The 23,903-nt window shown below is 36.3% G+C and overlaps 1 protein-coding gene and 3 non-coding genes across 4 annotated transcripts; all 4 read right to left on the minus strand.

The window, feature by feature from the left end:
- Window positions 1-355: 355 nt before the first annotated feature.
- Window positions 356-428, minus strand: TRNAV-CAC (transfer RNA valine (anticodon CAC)). Its single transcript has one exon. It is a non-coding gene; the product is annotated as a tRNA-Val (tRNA).
- Window positions 429-2,941: 2,513 nt separating this feature from the next.
- On the minus strand, window positions 2,942-3,014 carry TRNAV-CAC (transfer RNA valine (anticodon CAC)). Its single transcript has one exon. It is a non-coding gene; the product is annotated as a tRNA-Val (tRNA).
- A 2,562-nt stretch (window positions 3,015-5,576) lies between these two features.
- Window positions 5,577-5,649, minus strand: TRNAV-CAC (transfer RNA valine (anticodon CAC)). The gene has a single exon. It is a non-coding gene; the product is annotated as a tRNA-Val (tRNA).
- A 4,111-nt stretch (window positions 5,650-9,760) lies between these two features.
- Window positions 9,761-23,808, minus strand: PolA1 (DNA polymerase alpha catalytic subunit). The gene is made up of 29 exons (XM_027351765.2): window positions 23,651-23,808; window positions 21,679-21,803; window positions 21,042-21,138; window positions 20,403-20,608; window positions 19,216-19,467; window positions 18,753-18,860; window positions 18,423-18,577; window positions 18,162-18,297; window positions 17,768-17,932; window positions 17,170-17,361; window positions 16,815-16,991; window positions 16,449-16,650; window positions 16,027-16,298; window positions 15,688-15,869; window positions 15,369-15,487; window positions 15,006-15,130; window positions 14,675-14,902; window positions 14,342-14,488; window positions 14,047-14,155; window positions 13,658-13,797; window positions 13,227-13,432; window positions 12,820-12,922; window positions 12,505-12,666; window positions 11,922-12,096; window positions 11,515-11,696; window positions 11,204-11,341; window positions 10,898-11,014; window positions 10,699-10,786; window positions 9,761-10,561 (listed from the first exon to the last, which is right to left on the minus strand). The coding sequence occupies exons 1-29, from the start codon at window positions 23,670-23,672 to the stop codon at window positions 10,416-10,418; spliced, it is 4,476 nt and encodes a 1,491-aa protein (XP_027207566.2). The 5' UTR covers window positions 23,673-23,808; the 3' UTR covers window positions 9,761-10,415.
- Between the last annotated feature and the right edge of the window lie 95 nt (window positions 23,809-23,903).

A 23,903-nucleotide genomic window follows, 5' to 3' on the forward strand; every position in this document is an offset into this window, starting at 1 on the left:
TCTTCCTATCAGGAAATATACAATATGAAATAAGTGATAACCACTACACGACGGAAACGATGCCCAATAAAGGTCTACGTGTTTCATCTACCAAAAGGATTTTTTATTGATACAACTATTGATACTACTACACAGTTGCTGCTTCAGTTGACCGGTTAGTTCTTCAGGATACCAGAGTGAACGAGCTATATTATACTGCTTTTTGTAACGCGGAACTCTGATATTTCCTTCTGTTTTCGTATTTTGACACCTGACAGCTATTATGATGGAAAGACGTGAGGGAAACGGCTACTGCATGACGGCATAAAATTGTATATTTGAAAATTAATGCATTTTTGTTGTAAAATGTCTTGATTGTTTCCGCCCGGGATCGAACCGGGGACCTTGCGCGTGTGAAGCGCACGTGATAACCACTACACTACGGAAACGATACAAATGTGTGTCCAACGTGTTCGGTCTATCAAAAGGATTTGTGGTTGATATTACTATAGAATATCGTTTTATATGCTGTACGAATTTGTGGTAATTCAATTAATAGTCGAATGGTAATCTTTGGGTAAATTTAAGAAGAATTGCGTTATGTAAAATTCAGAACAGGCATGCTATAATAACATTACAGAACAAACGAAAATAACTTTATATTTTCCAAATCAGAGATTTGTCAAAGTCAGTTTAATTTGGAAAACAAATTCGCCCAGGTCTTTAGTCATTTCGATAATGTATGATAATGTAATACTCATCAGCTGACAGCCATCATCTCATTTTTATTCTCTTTTTCTTTTTTTCTTTTTTTTGACACCATTGTTTTTTTGTTTTTTGTTTTTTAAGAAAACAATAAAAGCTGCATTATAAAAAAAACGAAATAAAAACACTAGCAATCAAGCTTTTAAGATTAATAATGGTTCATGGCAGGACCGCCGACAGGGGTGGGTAGCCTGGGCAACGACCCGAGCGGGGCCCGTAAAAAATTACAGTAGTCGCTGACTTCAGCCCAAGAACAACGAACTTCAAGGGTGTATTCATACTAAAACAACTTTACAGCAGTTAACGTTAACAATATTAAAAATAAAAAAGTGGTTCAAACATTTTTTAAACAAGTGGGATTCTGCAAGGATGTCCTTAGGGTAAGGCAGGGATTAGCAAAAGGAAAAGGGGGGGGGGGGTTAAAGGCGATTCGATCACGGTTTCAGGAGAAATGTCAGGAGGCAGAGAATCCAGGAAGGAGGGTTGTTGTGATATAAGGGAGTCGTATGTGTATCCAGGAGGAAGCGGAAGGAATGACAGGGAAGGAAGGGGGATGACGTAGATGAAACGGGAGAGAATGGGATGTTTCAGGATGGGGTGGGAGGAAGGGGCGTAAAGGGGGAACATGAGGAGGAGGAGGATAAATGTTGGCAGTTATTTTGAGTGTAGAGCAGAGGTTCTCAACTCTTCTTGGTTAGTGGAGCGCTAACTATACAGTAATAATAATAATACGTAATATCATTATTTTTATGACCAATATCATTATTGTTTTATTATCATATATATGAGTGTATGAATGAGTACATGGGAATGAAATATATCATTCCATTTGTAGATTAAACATACATGATTAACGCGCCTGTCTGGATTTGCATATCCTTTCGGTGTTATGAGGGACACTGGAAAAAATAAATGTGAAAATAAGGCGTAAAACAAGACATAACTAGATGTCCATTAAATTTTCGCGGCGTACTTGAGGGACGGTCGCGGCGCACAGGTTGAGAACCACTGGTGTAGAGTGAATGGAAACAGCGGGATTGGGGAATGGATGAGGTGTAGGCATGTTATCTTGGGTTATGATTGGATAGTTCTGAATGTCCTCGAGAGATTCTAAAGTGGTGGAGCGAAGGGTAACACTGGAGTTGGGAGTAAAAGCAAAACCTCGTCTGCGTGCTTCCTATATGGCCTTGCGTAAGTTGAAGCCCAATCTGAATCTGAGAATTGCCACCTCTGACTTAAACTTGCAGGTAGGGGCATCTCCTATAAAGTATATTATCCGAGCCACCACAATTTTCTTTCAGGTGGTTGCGGGTTTACCGGAGCGACTCAAACTGATTCTAAAACGCCAGTGGTGATTTCTTTATGATGAAATTGTATGCAATATAAACTACTTTAAATACCTGATCCTTTTCTCTAGATAATGCCATCTGGTACACAGCGATATCACAGGCCATTGCCCATAGGATTTCATTTGGGAAGGGAGATGGTTTCTACACTCTGTAAAATATTGTTTATTCACACACACACGCATACATGCACACACACACTAGAAGTGTAGGATACACTCAGATGGTTCCTGACAGTTATTATGATGGAAATACATGAGGGAAACGGCTAATGCATGTCGGCATCAAACTGCATTTGGGAAAATTAATGCATTTTTGTTGCAAATTGGATGAGGCTTGTTTCTGCCCGGGGTCGAACCGGGGACCTTCCGCGTGTGAAGAGCACGTGATAATCACTACACTACGAGAACACTTAAGATATTGAAACTTATTCCATTGTTATTCAAAGGGAATTCTTTATTCTAATTACTATTAAATAAGTTGCTTTAGTTACTTTTCTTCCTATCAGGAAATATACAATATGAAATAAGTGATAACCACTACACGACGGGAACGATGCCCAATAAAGGTCTACGTGTTTCATCTACCAAAAGGATTTTTTATTGATACTACTATTGATACTACTACACAGTTGCTGCTTCAGTTGGCCGGTTAGTTCTTCAGGATACCAGAGTGAACGAGATATATTATACTGCTTTTTGTAACGCGGAACTCTGATATTTCCTTCTGTTTTCGTATTTTGACACCTGACAGCTATTATGATGGAAAGACGTGAGGGAAACGGCTACTGCATGACGGCATAAAATTGTATTTTTGAAAAATAATGCATTGTTATTGTATAATGCCTTGATTGTTTCCGCCCGGGATCGAACCGGGGACCTTGCGCGTGTGAAGCGCACGTGATAACCACTACACTACGGAATCGATGAATATTAGAGGCCAACGTGTTCAGTCTACTAAAAGGATTTGTGGTTGATATTACTATAAAACATCCTTTTATATGCTGTACGAATTTGTGGTAATTCAATTAATAGTTGAATGGTAATCTTTGGGTAAATTTAAGAAGAATTGCGTTATGTAATTCAGCACAGGCATGCTATAATAACATTACAGAACAAACGAAAATAACTTTATATTTTCCAAATCAGAGATTTGTCATAGTTTAATTTGGAAAACAAATTCGCCAAGGTCTTTAGTCATTTCGATAATGTATGATAATGTAATACTCATCAGCTGACAGCCATCATCTCATTTTTCTTTTCTTTTTTTTTTTTTGTATTTTGTATTTTTTTCATTTTTGACACCATTGTTTTTTTGTTTTGTTTTTTTAAGAAAACAATCAAAGCTGCATTATAAAAAAAAACGAAATAAAAACACTAGCAATCAAGCTTTTAAGATTAATAATGGTTCATGGCAGGACCGCCGACAGGGGTGGGTAGCCTGGGCAACGACCCGAGCGGGGCCCGTAAAAAATTACAGTAGTCGCTGACTTCAGCCCAAGAACAACGAACTTCAAGGGTGTATTCATACTAAAACAACTTTACAGCAGTTAACGTTAACAATATTAAAAATAAAAAAGTGGTTCAAACATTTTTTAAACAAGTGGGATTCTGCAAGGATGCCCTTAGGGTAAGGCAGGGATTAGCAAAAGGAAAAGGGGGGGGGGGGGTTAAAGGCGATTCGATTACTGTTTCAGGAGAAATGTCAGGGGGCAGAGAATCCAGGAAGGAGGGTTGTTGTGATATAAGGGAGTCGTATGTGTATCCAGGAGGAAGCGGAAGGAATGACAGGGAAGGAAGGGGGATGACGTAGATGAAACGGGAGAGAATGGGATGTTTTAGGATGGGGTGGGAGGAAGGGGCGTAAAGGGGGAACATGAGGAGGAGGAGGATAAATGTTGGCAGTTATTTTGAGTGCAGAACAGAGGTTCTCAACCTTTCTTGGTTAGTGGAGCGCTAATGATATAGCCAGGATTTTCACGGCGCACTAACTATACAGTAATAATAATAATACGTAATATCATTATTTTTATGACCGATATCATTATTGTTTTTATTATCATATATATATGAGTGTATGAATGAGTACATGGGAATGAAATATATCATTCCATTTGTAGATTAAACATACATGATTAATGAGCCTGTCTGGATTTGCATATCCTTTCGGTGTTATGAGGGACACTGGAAAAAATAAATGTGAAAATAAGGCGTAAAACAAGACATAACTAGATGTCCATTAAATTTTCGCGGCGTACTTGAGGGACGGTCGCGGCGCACAGGTTGAGAACCACTGGTGTAGAGCGAATGGAAACAGCGGGATTGGGGAATGGATGAGGTGTAGGCATGTTATCTTGGGTTATGATTGGATAGTTGTGAATGTCCTCGAGAGATTCTAAAGTGGTGGAGCGAAGGGTAACACTGGAGTTGGGAGTAAAAGCAAAACCTCGTCTGCGTGCTTCCTATATGGCCTTGCGTAAGTTGAAGCCCAATCTGAATCTGAGAATTGCCACCTCTGACTTAAACTTGCAGGTAGGGGCATCTCCTATAAAGTATATTATCCGAGCCACCACAGTTTTCTTTCAGGTGGTTGCGGGTTTACCGGAGCGACTCAAACTGATTCTAAAACGCCAGTGGTGATTTCTTTATGATGAAGTTGTATGCAATATAAACTACTTTAAATACCTGATCCTTTTCTCTAGATAATGCCATCTGGTACACAGCGATATCACAGGCCATTGCCCATAGGATTTCATTTGGGAAGGGAGATGGTTTCTACACTCTGTAAAATATTGTTTATTCACACACACACGCACACATGCACACACACACTAGAAGTGTAGGATACACTCAGATGGTTCCTGACAGTTATTATGACGGAAATACATGAGGGAAACGGCTAATGCATGTCGGCATCAAACTGCATTTGGGAAAATCAATGCATTTTTGTTGCAAAATAGATGAATCTTGTTTCTGCTCGGAGTCGAACCGGGGACCTTCCGCGTGTGAAGCGCACGTGATAATCATTACACTACGAGAACACGTAAAATAGTGAAACTTATTTCATTGCTATTCAAAGGGAATTCTTTATTCTAATTGCTATTAAATAAGTTGCTTTAGTTACTTTTCTTCCTATCAGGAAATATACAATATGAAATAAGTGATAATATCCACTACACGACGGGAACGATGCCCAATAAAGGTCTACGTGTTTCATCTACCAAGAGGATTTTTTATTGATACTACTATTGATACTACTACACAGTTGCTGCTTCAGTTGACCGGTTAGTTCTTCAGGATACCAGAGTGAACGAGCTATATTATACTGCTTTTTGTAACGCGGAACTCTGATATTTCCTTCTGTTTTCGTATTTTGACACCTGACAGCTATTATGATAGGAAGACGCGAGGGAAACGGCTACTGTATATCGGCATAAAATTGTATTTTTGAAAATTAATGCATTTTTGTTGTAAAATGTATAAGAATTGTTTCCGCCCGGGATCGAACCGGGGACCTTGCGCGTGTGAAGCGCACGTGATAACCACTACACTACGGAAACGATACAGAGATTGGGCCAACGTGTTCATTCTACTAAAAGGATTTGTGGTTGATACTACCATAAAACATCCTTTTATATGCTGTACGAATTTGTGGTAATTCAATTAATAGTTGAATGGTAATCTTTGGGTAAATTTAAGGAGAATTGCGTTATGTAAAATACAGCACAGGCATGCTATAATAACATTACAGAACAAACGAAAATAACTTTATATTTTCCAAATCAGAGATTTGTCAAAGTCAGTTTAATTTGGAAAACAAATTCGCCCGTCTTTAGTCATTTCGATAATGTATGATAATGCAATACTCATCAGATGACAGCCATCATCTCATTTTTGTTTTATTTTTATTCTTTTTTACACCAATTTTTAAAGAAAATAATCTAAGCTGTATTAATATCAAACGGTGGCAGACCTTTATGTTCGGTATCATTTATCTGCAACTATAATTGCAGCATCCATATAGGCTAACAAAAAATGAAAAAAATACTATCAATCAAGCATTTAAGATTAATAATACTTAACTGTCTAATGGTTCCAAAGCAAAACGAATGTCCAACACATCAAATGTCATATATAGCACTATAGAAAATGGTTGTAGTGAAAGGGTAAGAGGTCAGTTAATGATTAAATGTGGTACGCGTCAAGTCATATAGCCGTTCTGAATAGTAGAGGGTATAAGCAGAAGGGATAGCAGGGAAGAGGGATGACATAGATGAAGCAGGGAAGAAGGGGAAGTTTTAGGTTGGGGTGAGAGGAAGGGGTGTATAAGGGGAACATGAGGAGGAGGATGAATGTTGGCAGGGAATGGGAGCAGCGAGATTGGGGAATTGATGAGGTGTAGGCATGTTATCTTGGGTTATGACTGGATAGTTTTGAATGTCCTCGAGAGTTTTTAAAGTGGTAGAGCGAAGGGTAACACTGCAGTTGGGAGTAAAAAATAAACTCGTGTGCATGCTTCACGCATGTCCTGTTTGTTGAGACCAAATTTGAATTTGAGAATTGCCACTTCTGGCCTAAACTTGTAGTTCGGCCATCAACTATAAAATACATCATGCGAGCCACCACAATTGGCACACGTGCGTGATTGTGCAGAGAAGTTTGATTGATCATGACCAGATTGGGCACATAAAGGACTTCGAGCTGTGGAGCGGCATTGTTTGGTAGGGTGGCCTAGACGCCAATAATTTTTACTTTGACAGGGGAAGATTGATATGGTCGGACAGGGACAGGGACTCTCCTCCAATATAAATATCACGGGGGTCATGTCTACCGAAAGAAATCTTTGCAATATTGGTGGGACTTACTGTGGCCTCTAAGGGGAATGGTATAGTATGGTACTGATGGTACATCATAGCCGAGTAAGTCTTCTCCATTCTAAGCAATTTTTAGCGCAGACAGGGCCGCAGTCTGCTGGGGATACGGAGACAGTTCTCATACAAGTATTGAGGGAGGCATGAGGTTAAGCATGTGAATGGATTTGCCAGTGAAGTTCGTGAGGGTTGTAACTGTTACAAGGCAGGAGCAATCGGGGCACCTAGCCTGCGGAAGGAACCTTTACCTACTTCTTTTGGAGGCAGTGTTGAAAGAGTGTTGGGAGAGCAAGGGGCTGTAGAGGGGATTTTAAAAATCTATCCCATTTGGCTAGGCAAAACAGAGTAGTCTGAGGATTTGTAGATGTGGGGGTAGCAGATGGACGGGACCTTGTGGAAGAGAGTGATGTTGAGTGAATTATCATTGTGGACAGTAGGCGATGAGAAGAGGGTAGTAGTTCAGTCCTGCTCAAAAGATATCCTGGGGTCAGGGAACCAGAATTAAAATCAGTAGTAGTTCATAAAGGAGCAAGCCTCACTACCCTTAAAACAGGTACAATATCTTTATTGCTGGCCAAGGTAAGCCTGGGCTGTGTTGGGGAAAGAAATGGCCCAACTCTACAAGGTTCACTTGAGGGGTAAGAGCTAGACAACTAAACAGGGGATACCAGGCCCATGGTTCTCCTAGGCCATTTGTGACTGACACAAAGTCAGCATCTCATCCTTTTAACACAGTTCTCACATCTTAAGAAGTAGCTAGTAGAGGGGATTGGTGAAGGAAAAAGAAAAGAGGAAGAGAACACCCACACAAAATTAGTTGTGTCTGGGGCTGAGGTCTAAGGTTTGTAAGATCCTCAACATTTTGCCTATCTCCACCCCCCCCCCCCATGCAACAACAGGCATGGGATTTAAGAACGATTATGTATCATAATCATGGCAATGTAATTTTCATTATATGTCCGACATGACCTTTAAATTTTTTTGACACCATTTGAAAATAAAAATAAAATAAAACTGTATTATCACACAGTAATTCACACCATTGGGTTTGGTATGATTTACTTGTACCCATAAGTACAGCATCCCTCTTCTAGTGCCTTGGCATCATATACAGTATACGTATCTTTCCTAGCTATTTTCCATCTCTGACACCCAATTTCTTCATCATCCAGTCTAACATCTTCAATCTTTCTCTTCCTCTTGCCCTTTTCCCTGCCATTTTGACTTCCATGGTCTTCCTCTCTATTCCTCCCCTTCGTAATTCATGCTTAATGAAACCCCATTGCCTTCTGCTGATGGTATTCAAAATCGGTCTTCCCATTGCTATCTTGTCTAAAATGTCTTTATCCATAATCTTTTCTACCCACATCCTTATCATTTTTCTCCAAGACCACACCTCTGCTGCTTCAGGCCTTTTCTCCGTTCTTGCTTATCATTCAGGACTTGCATCCATACAGGAGCACTGACCATATGTGACACTTGAACAAACGCTTTCTAATTCCAAAGCCTATCTTCCTTGTACAAATTACATTCTTCATATCCATAAATGATTTACTCGCTGGACCAATTCAGTATTTAATATCCATATCTGATCTCCGATCTGTTATTTATCTGCTTAACTAAATGCCACCGGACAATTCTTTAGTATTGTTTTGTAAATGTTTCTGCACATAGATGGCTCTGTCAGTGCTTAGCCACAAAGGAGTCAGTTGGTAATCTTGTGACCTCACCTTTCCTTGAAATTGCGGGAAAACACTGTTTTTACTAATGCTATCAATATTGATACTAATTATTTTTATCAACATCATAATTACATTATTGTTATTGATATTACTAACAGCAGTATTAAATAGTAGAAAACATTTTTGAAAACCAAATAAAAGGGTAAACAGGCGAGACAGGTACTTCTCTGTAACTGGCTCATTGATGACCTACTACTTGTGGAGCCATCTATATGTAAGAACAATTACTAAATTAAACACACAGTGGGCATGGCATGTACGCACATGCCATCCCCGTCGGCATGTGGTTAAGTATTTTAATCTATCCACTTGCTCTATTTGCTCCCCATTTGTCATCCAATGACTTTCTGGAATCTGCCTTTTTGCTGGTAACCATCACATACAATTTATTCTCAGACCATGCTCTTACTTTCGATTATTACATCTAGCAGTCTCTGAAGCTTTCCTCACTGTCTGCAACCAATGCTTTATCATTTGCAGATCTAAAGTTATTGTAATTTGTTCTCTCCTGATAGGCACCTTCGCATGTGCTGATTTTAGTGAGCTTCTCCACAAAACAGTTTGAAAAAATCTAATGATAAAATGCAGCCCTGTCAAACCCCTTTCTGCATATCTACTCATTCACCCAATTCTCCCTGAATCCTGATAGCAGCTTTGGTCATACTACCAAGTTCCATATTGATCAAAGATCTTTCCTATCTATCTCTAACCTTTCTAGTAATTCTAAAGGTTTGTCATGTTTTACCCAATCAAATGCTTTTACGTAGTCCATACATCATATATACGAGTCCTTCTGTATTTCAGTGGATATTTCTATTAACATTCTCAGACAGAAAATACATTTCTTGTTCTGTATCCAGGTCTGCATCTAAACTGTTCAAACCTGTATGGAAAAAAAGTCATCAAGAATTTAGCTTTTATGAAGGAATTTCCTTTGTATTGATTTTTGGTGCTGCAATGGGCTTTTTTCTTCTCTCTATTCTCTTTTATATCTTAGTTTTCATAATATAATCTTATAAGTCAAATTACAGCAAAAGTACTGGTGGAAATAAAACTTCTTTTTTTTGAAAATTCAATCTAATAACTTCTGAAGTTTACACTTAAGTATATTTTCATCTTTGTTTTCTAAATAATATCTATAAAATATTTACAACACATGGTAAAATCATTATCTTCATTTCCCTTTTACAATATTTCATTTTAAACCGTTTACAATGGCTTCAAGTAGCTTCTAAAATAGTATCATGTTTGAATATATTCTAGGTATGAATAAACAAATTACAAATGGAACTGGCTCACTGGAATTATCAATTTACAATATGTTATGATAACTGCACTTCAGCAAATAAAAGCAAATATATATTAACCTGAAGCTATGCAAACCCTGATATATAATATAAAGATTGGTGAGGAAAGGAAGAAATATGTGAAATACATATATTGGATTTCAAGATTTTAAGAATCTATCACCTATTTACCACACAAAATTCACTCAAAAATTGTTTTTTATCTTTTTATACAGCCTAATACTAATGCACATTTCCCTAGGAAACATTTAAAGTACTAACACTCCTCTCATTTTTCTCTCTGTTCAGCATTTTCCTTTTCCTAATATAAGGCTACAGTTGATGATTAATTACTGAAATTTTGGATCCTTTTTTTCCTGAGATTTTTTTTGCACAATTAATTTTCTTGGTTACTATCTCTTTGTTTTCAAGATACTCTAGTCTGTGATTTGGCCATGAGGCTTCCAAACAGCTTGGTCAAGTTGACCTCTGAATATGCATTGTGCTTCAACTTCTTCTGGACTTCGGTCTGTAGAATGTTGTAGGCTTTTCTTAGTGTGTCATCACGAATTCCTGTAAACAAAAACAAAACAAAACAAAAATTACCAATAATATTGCTACAAATAGTCACACTTGCCACTATATGATGCATATTAATATACATAAAAAATAAACAAAAAATAAAATTGTAACATCTTCCCAATACTCACTTTCATCCTTGTTTTTCTGGCAAGCTTTTTGGAAGTCAAAGATGTAATCGTAGAAACACAGTTGCTTATACAGCTGAGACTCTGTGTACTGGAGGGAAAAATAACCTTATTACCCACAAACCAAATTACAAATGACAAAAACACACATGAACTCAAACTGAATAAATGATATGAAAAGTCAACTTCCTAAATTCTTTACCTCTCTGAAAAGAACTCCCTTTTCACAGGCATTGCAGATAGGGAATCCTCGGGAGAAACGTAGGGGAATGCGGCGAGTTCTGTTGCTGCATCCAGGGTCTTCACAGATCAGCCAGCCCTATGGTTAAGGGAGTAGACTATCAGGGACTAGATTTTCTTTTGTATTTGCATGCAAGTTAATAAAAGTTGTTGAAGCTTCACATGCTAATGTAAATAATCAAGTGGATAAGCAAATTGAAAAACAGAAATATACATAGATTCTTCGTAAACCAAATAAGTCATTGATTACGAGATCTACTGCACTTACATTGTAGTACTTGATGATATGTTTTCTTATGTCTAAGTTCAGCTTGTTGATAATAGGTGCAAGGCGAGAATAAATTGGGAAATTGCACTTAGGGTTTGGACAGTTTTGCAGAGCCACCTCTAAATTCATCCCAGTTCCCTGTAAAACAGGAAATACCATTAGTAAAACTCCATTCTGCTCTTGAAAAACACAAAACTATCATCCTTGTCATAAATACTAGCCAAGGCCACTTTCTCTGATTAAAAGCCCTATAAAAAACAATATTACTAAGACAGTATCAAAACAAATATTGTAAGAGAATAAAAACTAACCACTCCTCGGAAGGGTGAGTCCATGGTGATGATGGTGTCGCACTCTGGCCCAGGACACTGGAAAGTGAATCTCTCACACATACGATACCGTTCTTCATCTGGTATTTCTGTTGTTGACATGTCTTCCTCTTCTTCACCATGTCCATACTGCTTTGAAACTCGATATCCAGATGGATCAAGGCCTACAAATAAATTCAATGAAAATTAGCATATTAGTTTATATATAAAATCTTATTTTTACAAACAAAGTGTGAATCTAGTACAAATATTTGCCTCATAATTTTTCTTTAGTAACCAGTAATACAAACAGAGATAATATCTACTTTATAGAGAATGAAATTTATATATGCATGGTTATTGTTCTCAGAACTATTTAAACATTTTTTTTCAAGCTCTGGCCTACTCACCAAGACATTCAGCAATTCTAGCTGCATCTGTTCCCTCAATGGGGTCAAGAAGACGAGAAACTACAGGATGTATCTGATGAGCTAAATAGTAGTTCTTGTCTATGACTAAAGCCGAGTTGGTTTTTAACTCATCCACATGGTAAGCTCTTTGCGTAGCAGCCAAATTACTTCCATCCTGTAATAATGAGAAAATTTTGTTTTTGCTTCTCTGGTTAAGGCAACAAAATGTGTGGCACAAGAACATTCTATAATTGTTACTTTTTCAGAATAACAATTTTACAAATGTTTATTACCACACAGGTTTACCTGAATGTAATTTTCTTAAAAGTATGCCAGAGCAAAATTCAAAATCAGATATTCTTTAATAAAAAAGAAATAAAATACATTCAAAGTTTACACCACCAATAACATTTATGCAAACTGGTTCCTTAGTAGAAAATAATAGCACATTCCATAAATATTCAAATGTTTCTTTGACAAATCATGCAGTGAAAAATTAACATATCAATTACTCCTATACTGCCATTTCCTCCAAGCACAATATATGCCCCAAGATCTGAAAGAACTTCATGCTTTCACTAACCTCACAGATCACATATTGTACTGTATCTCCTTGACGCAGTTTCTTCCCTCCTCGAGAGTTCATGCGAAGTGCCACTTGGACATGAGGAAGACTTTTCTTATCAGGATAGTCTTCTGGGTTCTTGGTTAAGGACTTTGTGATGCTAAGTAAATCCAGCCCAATCTGAAAAGTGGTGGTTTCCCAAGATTGGTGTTAACAGAATGTTCTAACAAAAACTTTTCTATATAAGCACTACACAAAACAATTTCAAAATGTTACAAAATAGGAAAGTCAGCCTTTTTCTATATCCCTTTTAGAAAAACTGCGCAGCTATACCTTTCCGTCATTGAGATCATTTTTTAGCTTCTCCAGGTGTGAATGAATGTTCTCTATACGCTCATCAGGTCCCTGGTCAGAAAGAATCTGCTGCACAATATGTCTGAAAAAAATCAAAAATAAAAAATTATAATAATTCTTACATACTCAGATAGCAAATCATAAACCATAAAAATGAACAACTGCTTTAGCTGTTAACAGTGTCTTTACTTAATATATGTCTTTATATATATATATATATATATATATATATATATATATATATATATATATATATATATATATATATATATATATATATATATATATATATATATATATATATATATATTTTTTTTTTTTTTTTTTTTTTTTTTTTTTTTTTTTTTTTTTTTTTTTTTTTTTTTTTCCATTTTCCATTTTCTCACCTTCCACAATCAGAGGCAAGTTGAGACCAATCTCTCCGCACAATGTCAAGACCCTTCAATTCTTGTTCCTCCAATGTCTGACCATTGGGAAGCTTGGTAACTGTGAGGGCAGCATACTTTTTCTTCTTTAGCAGCAGCATGTACTTGAAAACGCCATCTACTTCAAGTTCAAGGAGCTTATACAACTTGTTTACCTCTGACTTAATCTGTGTAATTAAGAATGAAATAAACGGTTTTGTTCTATAAAGAAATGTGTAAATTTAGTTTATAAATCAAAGAATAAAATTAAGTAACTTTGTACCCTATGAAGATCCACAATGTTCAAAGCATGTATATCAATAACAAAAATAAATTCTATCAGCACACTGCAAAATCAGTACATGTTTTTTTAATGTAACAGTACATTAAGACTACCCCTAATGGTCACTTACTTTATGCCCAAGTTTCTGAACTTGCTCATAATCTGTGCAATTAGTGTTGATCATGATGGAATCAGTGTCTCCATAAATGACATCAAAGTTCAGTTTCCGTACAAGGTCTCTGGTATGCAATAAAATTTCTCGTCCTTTTCCTTTGGGGCAAAAACATTAAATTTCATTAGCTATAATCACCAAATGTCTTGTTTTCTCAACCTTCTGTAAGTAATAAATGACTAAGACATGACATGCTAAATTATATACAATCCAATCAGTATTTCTAATTCATATGCAATCCAATCAGTATTCTAAAAAAGACTGAATCAAATGTTTGGAATTTACTCTTATTTTTGCATCTAATCCAAAACAGTAAATATCATGCATCATCTTTCTTTTTTACATACCTGTGACAAGAGCAGCCAAGTGACGGGCAAAGAACCTGGAGTATGAAAAGCCTAGGCAACCGTACATACTGTTTGCCGTTAACTTCAGAGCCTTCTGGCGAATGTCATACTGTTGCCAAAGAACAATAAGGATGAAGCATGTGCACACACAAACTAAATATTTACAATAACAATAAAAATAAAAACTGAAATCTCTGCTGCAAAGAGAACAAGCAAGACAAAACATTTTAAATCAAACCAAATTTAAATCAAATATGTATCATATTGACAATCTACATGAATGTAATGAACAAACCTGCAACTTCAAATCATTTGAAATATCTGGCTGTTTCATGAGCTGTTTTACTTGTCTTCTGCTCTCAACCAATTTTCGAATTTCTGTTGGGAGAACGCCAGCCTCTAGCTCTGGGTCTGGCAAATCTGGCAGGACCTCTTCCTCTCCCTGATATAAAGATATAAAGACTTACTGAAAAACTTTTACATTGCTCATTCATGATGCTTCAGGAATCAAGAATACAGAATGAGACTGAATCTTCATATTCAATGTGTTTCATTATCATGAAAGTAAAAATATAATTTTACAAAGTCCTGCTCTCTTCTAACATCAATTTATAATGGTCAAAAGTACCTCTTTGTTTTCCTCTTTGAATTCCCTAGCCATAGTAGTAAAGCAGATATTGTACTCTTGAATGATGCTTGGATACAGAGAGTTGAAGTCCATGAGCAAAATAAATTTGTCATAAAATCCTTTCTTTGGGTCCAGCACCAGACCACCAGTGTAGGCAGGTTTCCGACGCCCTTTGTTCCTCTTCCCTCCTGTTTCCTCTCCATCAGCATGGTCTTCATCTATATCAACCTGTAATTCGAGAATGTATGATACAGTGGTATTTAAAATAAAAGAGACAGGCCCACACACACAAAGTAAACATGTGACCATGAAATTTACATTTTTACCATACCTTTTGATTAGCTTTCCCATAATGCTTGTCAGGAGGAATGAAATTCTTCTCAGTAAACGCATGTAGCAAGAGGAACTCATTTCTCTCAGAGCGTCCACCAAGTAGAGTTCTAGACATTACATTTCCTGCAGTAATAAATATTTAATCATCTTAGTATAGATTTATACAAATATGTATCTAAATGAAATAACAATATTCAGCATTCTGGAAGTTATATTTCATACAGTAACAAAGAAGACATTGTATTCTATCATTAGCTATCTATAGTTATCTATGTACCAGTATAAAAAATTATCTAGTCTACAAGATCAAGAAGACAAAATGCTCCAAGTGAAGAAAAGAAACATTACACAAACATATTACCAGCAATATTTGTTATCTGTAGTGCCAGTGGAAGTACATTCAGCTCACACATTAAGCGGAGGACATATGATGCATCTTGCATTGTCATGGTTACAAGCTGGAGTAATGATGATGATGATCTGGATTGAAGAAGTTATCAATATAAATATTGAGAAAAATTTAAAAAGTTGAAAGTAAACTGTAGTATGGACACTGGTATTACGATCATATCCATTCCACCTGTCAAAGCAACATAATTTCCAATTATTTCATTCACAAAAAAGAGACATTTATCAATAAGATGAAAATCTGACACACTTGCTTGAAAAACAATACTTACTCATACATCTTCTTGACTTCATCCACTGTCAAAGTCTTGCACTCACTCTCTGGAATGCGTAGAACTTGATTCACCAAAGGAGCAAGTTCATAACTTTTGGCTCTTATGAGTTCCATTGAAGAAAGTTTTACATCACATACCAAACGACCACACATGGCTGACCTCTCTGCAAACCCTCTGCCCTGTAAAACATAACAAGTGAACTGTTAATAAGGACAAAAGCTTTTCTCACTAAGAGAACAAAGAATAAGGAATCTTTAAATCTGTCATTATCACCTCACCAAAATAGTAAATAAAATATATCAGATAAATTACATCAAATAATACAAATACACCCACGGTTAATTTTGGCATCTGTGTACGCCTCAGACGACCAAGACGGGACCAGTGTGGAATCTTGTTGGCATTTACACGATGAAGCAGGACATTAAGGTCAAACCCATAAATATCATGACCAACCACAATGTCTGGATCAATTTTGTGGATCTTGGCCAGTAAAAATCCCAGGAGAGCTCTTTCTGTTTCCATTTTCTCAATTTTAGTTGACCTGTATCTAGGCAAAGCATCCTTCAGGTCCCAAGGCCATGTGACATCAGAGGGATGTGACATTGCTAAAAGAAAAAAAAATTATCATTTTAATATGTTAGGTTTTTCAGGTTTTTTTCTTTCTTTCTTTCTTTAAGACTATCTCTGCACTTAGTTTTTCATTTTCTTGTACCTAATAACTGGAAAAAAGAAACTCAAGAACTTCATTAACTCACCACAAAAATGTAACTGGAAGGGTGGTTGTGGTGCTGCCTTGTCAAGAGGAAAATCTTGATGAACAAGGCAAGACACCATTGCAATCTCATTCTGGTGAGTCTTGGGGTTGACAGTGGTTCGCATACCCATTGTCATCACCACAACTGGAGGAGGAACCAGACCAGCGACAACAGACACATGGTCCGGTTTGACAGCTACAGCCTGCAAAGCATTAGTATATGTATATACAAAAGAAACATTAAGCATTTCAGAATGGGAAGTATGCAAAGCTCCTGATGGTAATTTCAAATATACTAAAGAACAAATAAAAACAAAAATGTCAGATAATTAACAAAATGCAAACTAATGATAAAATAAATTCTTACCTCAACTTTGCACCAGGAGACAACTGGTGATGGCAACTGTGGGAACTTGATATCTAACCAGCATGGTCCTTTAATCCGGCGGTCCAAAAGGAAGATTTCTAAGGGGGAGGTATTTGTACCAAACACATGGCTGAAAGTTTCACCACAAATATCGGATGGAAGGGCTGGGAGACTGGCCTGTAAGGATTTCATATCTATCTTCTTATGATGCATAAAAGAGATCATAGTACAGTTTTGTAATAAAGGAAAGAGATTGGTAAGGATAATAAAAAACAACATTAATATCAATTGTGATAATGATAATCAGAACAACAACAAAAGTAATTATATCCATAAAAAAAAAAAAAAAACTTACAGAATATCGGACTTCCAAATAATCAGCTGTATTGGGCACATCAAACTTTTCAAATGCATAATTTTTCTTGGCTTTTTTACTCTTGAACTCCAAAATTTTGTATTTCTGGACAACAGTCGAGTTAAATTCTTGGTAGACTTCCATCATGCCTACTGGGTCCTCCGACTCTTCTTTCGTTTTGAGGTCCATACGCTGTGGATACAGTTGTGATTTGAATTTGATTGCTTATCTTCTGCATCCTAAGATTTATGCATGTCTATACAGCATATGTCAAGAATCCTATAGAGCACCAGCAATAGAAAAAAAAAAAAATACATGATGATTAATGATAATTGATGATATGATGATGATTAATGATAATTGATGATATGATGATGATTAATGATAATTGATGATATGATGATGATTAATGATAATTGATGATATGATGATGATTAATGATAATTGATGATATGATGATTAATGATAATTGATGATATGATGATGATTAATGAAAATTGATGATATGATGATGATTAATGAAAATTGATGATATGATGATAAATAAATAAATAAAAAATAAATAAAATCTAAAATGATGTACTCCAAACTGAATTACCTTTGTACGGGGAAGTATATAAAGTCTTCTCTCAATGTTCTTGACTGCTACACAGCAACTTGTGTGGGTCTGTGCTGACTCAATCCAAACCTTACCAAACAGGTACACTGTCCCTGGTTGTTTGTATATGTCTTCATAGGCATCCAACCAATAAAATCTGAGAACCTGATGGAAAATTTCTTCTAAATGCACTATGAATATGCAATACATATAATCAAGGCATTCTAAAATATCATACAACCTGAACAATCATTCATGCAAGTGGTTATAAATTTCCAATCACAAATTTTCTAACAAAACCATCATGAAGTTCAATCACAAGAACTTAGCTTTAAAAAAAGATAAATCTGGGGAAAAACCTGAATAATAATAAAATAATAATAATAATAGTTACCTGCTCTCCTTCACTGTTGGTGGTCAGTGGTAGTTTAGAAGCATCAATCTGGACATCTTGCACAATGCTAGCATCTTTTACTTCATCCTTAACTGTCTCCCAGCCAGTTGTGACTTGAGCAACATCTACCTTTGGCCTGAAGAAGATAGTTCTCTTTTATACTTCCAATTATTTTGATTAAAGAAGAAATTTTCAAAGACATATAATGCAGGAAATATTTGCAACACTAAAAAAACAATATATCTAATTTTCTCTACCCACTTGGCAGTAAATCCTCTATTCACTTGGGTCTTCACTTCTGCTTTCACTTCTTTCACTTGTGGTTCTTCCTTCACTTCCTTCAACTCTTCTTTTGGCTCTTCCTTTTCCAATTTTATTGCAGCTTTTTTCTCTTCATTGACTAGCATTGCCTCCATCTGCAATTGGTAATTGAAATCATACAATTGTTAACTTCAACATTCACCAAGATGAAAACAACATTTCTCCTTTTAGAGACAAATGCAGTTACTGCATATTTGCTTTCAGTCTTCCTCCTATCACTTAAAAATGAGAAGAAAAATATATGAACCTATCAAAAACCATGATACTTACATTTTCTACATCTTCATCATCAAAGTCCATATCCATGACATCCATGGAATCAAACTCATCAATCTGCTCAGAGAGAGGCTCTTCCTTCACCTCTAGAGATCTTTTGGCCTGTTGAAGAAATCTGCATTTAAACAAAACAGCAACAACAAAATAACAATTGCAATTATAATAATGACGATAACAATAAAGTTAATGACAAATATGACTGACTATGACAATGAAAATGACAATAATGATGAGTAATAGTAGTAGTACTCTGAACAGCAATTGTAACAGTATCATTACCAACATTTTTAACAAAGTCTGGGCAGTCCTTTATTTCTAATCTAATGATATTACCTGAACTATAAAATCATACAGCCATAATGACTCTTATGACCAACATTCACCTCTATGTAACAGCCAAAACAAAGTAGATCATAGTTAGTATAAACCAAAGAAAAATTAACATGCAAAAACATACCTTCGGTGATGCCCCATTGACTACATTCTCATCCAAAATGGTTCTTGGCTTCAGGGGTTTGGGTGAGGCCTTCACTCGCACTGGGGTAGTCACCTGTGGTCTAGCAAAAGGGTTGACAGGTGATGCACTGGGAGGTTTTGGCACCTTTTTCTTGAGCAGCGTTGGCATGGGTGGTCGAATGGTGTCAGACTCCTTATCAAGGTCTTGCAGAATATCTCCCAGTAATTCATCATCATCCAGGCGGATATTAGTCTGAAGGGATAAAGAAATGTGATAATTCTCTAAAGGAAACTGGGCAAGCTAGCTGTGAGATTGATGGTAAAACATAGAAATGATAGATATGGGACTTAAATTTTGTATCTAACAGAATATTAAATGGGGGAAGACAAAAGTAAGGGAAAGAATGAGGAAAGATGAGATAACAGGAGCTACAGAAGAAATTATATTATAGATGGAGAAAAGAGAAGAAAAGGGGGAAAAGAGATAAAGTAAAATACAAGAAAACAAGAAAGAAAAAGAAATACAAGAGAATACAGAAAGTAAGGGGAGTGAGGATAGGAATACGGGAAGAGAGGGAGAGGAGAGATAGAATGCTGCAAAGCTGCGGAAAGACAAAAAGGGAGGAAAGAAGGGCTGAGGAGAGTCTAATAGAAGAGATGTAAGGTAAGAGTAGTGGAAAAAGAGTGAAGCGAAAAGAAAAGGAAAGAGGGAGCAGAGAGAGGCTGTGGGGGTAAGGAGTGAAGGGTGGGATATGAGAAATGGAAAAGGAGGAAAATCATAAAGGAAAAGAGGGGTGATAAAGAGAGGGGAAAAGAATTAGGAAAGAGAAAGGAGTGAGAAGGAACAAAGAGCATAACCTCAAATACAGTATCTCAAATAAGAGTAGAAGTGAGTAGAGGGTAGAGAAGGGAGGTGTGAGTTGGGTGAAAGGTATGAGATAGAAAAAAAAAAAAAAAAAAGATAAGACAGATTTTAATGCAATATATTTCTTTAAATATGTAGATATAATAATAATAATTTAACAAAAAACATAATACAAGTTTTGCTTTTTGACAATTAAGATAGGAAAAAGGAAAGCAATTACACAGGCTTTTGTGATACAGAGCAAGACCTGATAAACAAAAATGATCACTCAAAAAAAAAAATAAATAATAAATAAATTTAAAAAATAAACAAAGTCCACTCACTTCAGCTCTCTTCTTTTTCGCAGGCATGTTGATGAGCATATTTTTAATGTTTCCCGCTCCTTGCCTCCCAACGGACCCCGAAGAAGCCTTACCACCCACTTCCTTCCGTTTTCCACCTTTCTTCGCCTTCTTGCCAACAAAAAGATCGTCCTCACCAGCATCGTCATCAAATATTTCTCGCCCATCTTCCACATAGCCTGAACCATCTGGAGGAATAGGAAGGAAAAATTAAGGGGGTTTTCATTTGGTATGCTCCTTACAAAATATTCATGTTACCCATTTCCAAAAATAAGCAAAAACAATATCCTAACATAACCAAAATATAAAAATTGTGCACCTCGTTTACAGCAGAGATAATAAAGGTATTAAGCATTTTCATCACAAAGATTAAAAAAAAATAATAAAAAAAGGCAATACTAACAGGTATGAATAAGAATTAACAATATCACCAGACAATACAAGCAACAGGTATTTCAATAATTGTATCTGCAACTATTACATACATTATAGTTAAGATACAATAAATTAGTAACACTGAAATCTTGTAAAAGTGAATCATATCTATTAATGCCTTTTATACTTTTCTTTTTCTTTCTTTTTTGTGTGTGTGTCAAATCTCTGTTTAACACTCCTACTCACCATCATCAACAATCCAATCATCTTCGAGGCGATCCTGACGTCTCTGAGAGTACTCCCGTTCATCAACTTCCTCATATACATTTACTAGTTCAGAGACCTGGAGATGTAAGCATGAAACTCAGAGGAGGAATATCAATGAATTAAATCATGGATATAAATCTAGTTTGCTAAGCGTAAAGGTAGTGAGATATGGAAAGAATAATGAGGAAATAAATAAACAATATAATCTAGATAAAGACAAAATTCACTAGTGATACATATGCAAAATGAACAGTATATAAAACTAGTGATATTCATGGTAAGAAATATCAACCATGAAAATAAAAGCAGCATAACTACTACTTTGTCTACATTACCACTAGAATAAAAAACAGCTCTTGGAATTCCATGAAAGTACAATAAGGATATGGTTCCATATGATAACCTCTGTTACTGTTACTGTTACCAGTTTGAAATTGATATGAAAAATATTGAAAACCATAAGATAAAATCTGTTGTAATAATTAATTCATTAGTATAACTGTAAAAAGAAATAAAAAGAAAATAGAATTACATCAATTATGAAATAAATGCATCCTTTGACAAGAAATATTCTATATATTGCCAATTACACTTTGCACTTCATTTTATTGCTTACTTCATATTTATGCTTGGATCCCTTCAGCTCACGTAGTTTCTCAAGCGCTGCAAATCGCCCATGTTTGTCTTTGCGAGATCGCTTGGAACGAGAGGTTGCCAAGCTTTCTGCAGCCGATGGAGATGCTAGAAAATGATAAGAGTTGAATTCAAATAATGACAATATAATAACAATGCTACTGAATTGAATCTTAGTTAAAACAAATAGAAGAAAAGGAAGGAGAAGGTTCTGTAACCCCTAAGATAATTTCTGTACACAAAGGCTTCTGAACTTCATTATGAGTGTTACTTTTCCACAAAGATTATCACATAAAAAAAAACAAAAAACAGTCCAAGCTTAAACTTGAGTTGGAGGTTTACTGCCCATTGCCAGAGTGCAATTGCCATAGGAACTGCCTGACATTGTGCTACTATTAAGGTAAACTTCAGATTTTTGGCAATACACTGAAAATCACCTTAGATTTCAAATGGATACATCAACCACTTCTCAGTATATGATTCATACTTTACCTCATAATTCTCTTGTTACAACCCAAGTCTGCCGCTTCAACCAGTTCCAAGGTTGTGGGTGTTGGGGGATTAATTTCTATATAAGGGTAGTATATATCGAACAAGAGAATCTGTCAATACCACTAAAGAGATTTGTCCTGTGAAGGTAGTCCGATTTTTGCCTCTTTTGGATAATGTCCTTAGATTTCCCTATCCTAGTGATGTACAGATATACTCTATCTTTTATGCATTTCATTAATACTTGTATTACTATCATCTGCAATAATAAATATGGTAATTTTTTCTAATAGTACCGCATAATGGATTGTAATGATTTTGGTATCGTTGGATTCCTCTCACTGTCTAGTCCAGATATATAGAAATCACTGTGCAGAAATCCTCCAAATCCCCACATTTTGGCCCCAATAGCAGGGGAGGGCATGAAAGATACCAGAAAAATTGTGGGGTAAAATGTAAATAATATACACAGAATCAGTCACTATATAGTCTAATGTAAGGGGCTGTGCCCCCTACAACCCTCCATGGAGGGTTGCCCCAACACCCACCCAGGAAAACACATAATCCTCTACAGTTTCATGGTAGGAGAGCATGTACAACCGCCAAGCGGGAGCAACATTGCCAAGTCAGTTAGACGTGACCTCCTGCCATGAAAACATGGAGGATTCTTTGTTTTCCAGAAAGTGGGGGTGGGGCGGGTGGAATTTTGCACAATAAAACCTACATACTTGCATTTTAGTGGGTGAGGAACCCAACAATGCCGAAATTGTCGTAATCCATTATGTGGAAGTATAAAAAAAAAATTGAAATGTCAAAATGGACAAAGTTAGGTCACCAATAACAGGTCAGTCAGCAAAAGGGTGCTTCTACCTGAGAAAGAATAAACACTTTTTTCTCGGCAATAATGGGCTAAAACATTTGTTGCTATATCCATTTTTCCAAAACGGACAAATGCTATTCTTCTAAATAAAAATTGCCTCCAAGCATTTCTAGATCTTAAAATAAAAATATCACTTTCTTTATTTAGATAAACGCTTACCATGGAAACCTCTACTGGTAACTTTCAATCTTAAGGAAACAACTGACTCAACAAGGAAATAATTTATTCAATATGGAATTAATTCACTTCTGATAGAAAATACGACGAGGTTCATAAGATGTTGAAGGACTCAATTCCTGGAGGCTAAATTTGCAGTGAGATTTTACCGAAATCCTTATATTCTCAACATTTTCCACGTATGAGTAAGAGCCTTAACAGAAACTTGTGATGGAAATACAGTCTGTTATAATTATATTTCATTCATGCAATTATAAAACTCGTAATCTCACTTGTCAGAACTTGCTCCTCGGTTTAGAGCCCTCCCATATTTACCTCCATTTTTTCAAGTTTCTACCAATCTTATCCTTTAAATTCTCTTTTTCCTTAAGTCTTGATCATGTATTAATTTATTTGCCAGCTTCCTCACCTGCGTCCCCGTCAGCATCCATGGCGAAAAGGCGAAAAATCGAAAAGGAAAATCGAAAGAAGTGGGATTTTACGCGCGAAACACACCATCTAAATGTCAACAGTCCGAGAGACCGGACCGCGGGATCGTCTCCCGGGTGTGCCTTTTCGGACGGCAATTTCACTCGAACGCGACTTCTCGGACTCCTTTGAAACCAAAAAGCGCGGGAGAATGAGATACGAATGTCAACAATCCGAGAGGCTAGTATTTGAGA

The sequence above is a fragment of the Penaeus vannamei genome, chromosome 13 (assembly GCF_042767895.1).
Source record: "Penaeus vannamei isolate JL-2024 chromosome 13, ASM4276789v1, whole genome shotgun sequence".
In the NCBI taxonomy this organism is placed as follows: domain Eukaryota; kingdom Metazoa; phylum Arthropoda; class Malacostraca; order Decapoda; family Penaeidae; genus Penaeus; species Penaeus vannamei.

Excerpts from the sequence above, each read along its gene's own strand:
- PolA1 (XM_027351765.2), bottom strand. The coding sequence starts at position 23,672 with ATGGATGCTGACGGGGACGCAG. Across the intron at positions 19,468-20,402 it reads CGAAAAAGAAGAGAGCTGAA|ACTAATATCCGCCTGGATGA; the intron begins GTGAGTGGACTT and ends TTATCCCTTCAG. Across the intron at positions 18,298-18,422 it reads AATAGAGGATTTACTGCCAA|GCCAAAGGTAGATGTTGCTC; the intron begins GTGGGTAGAGAA and ends TATCTTCTTCAG.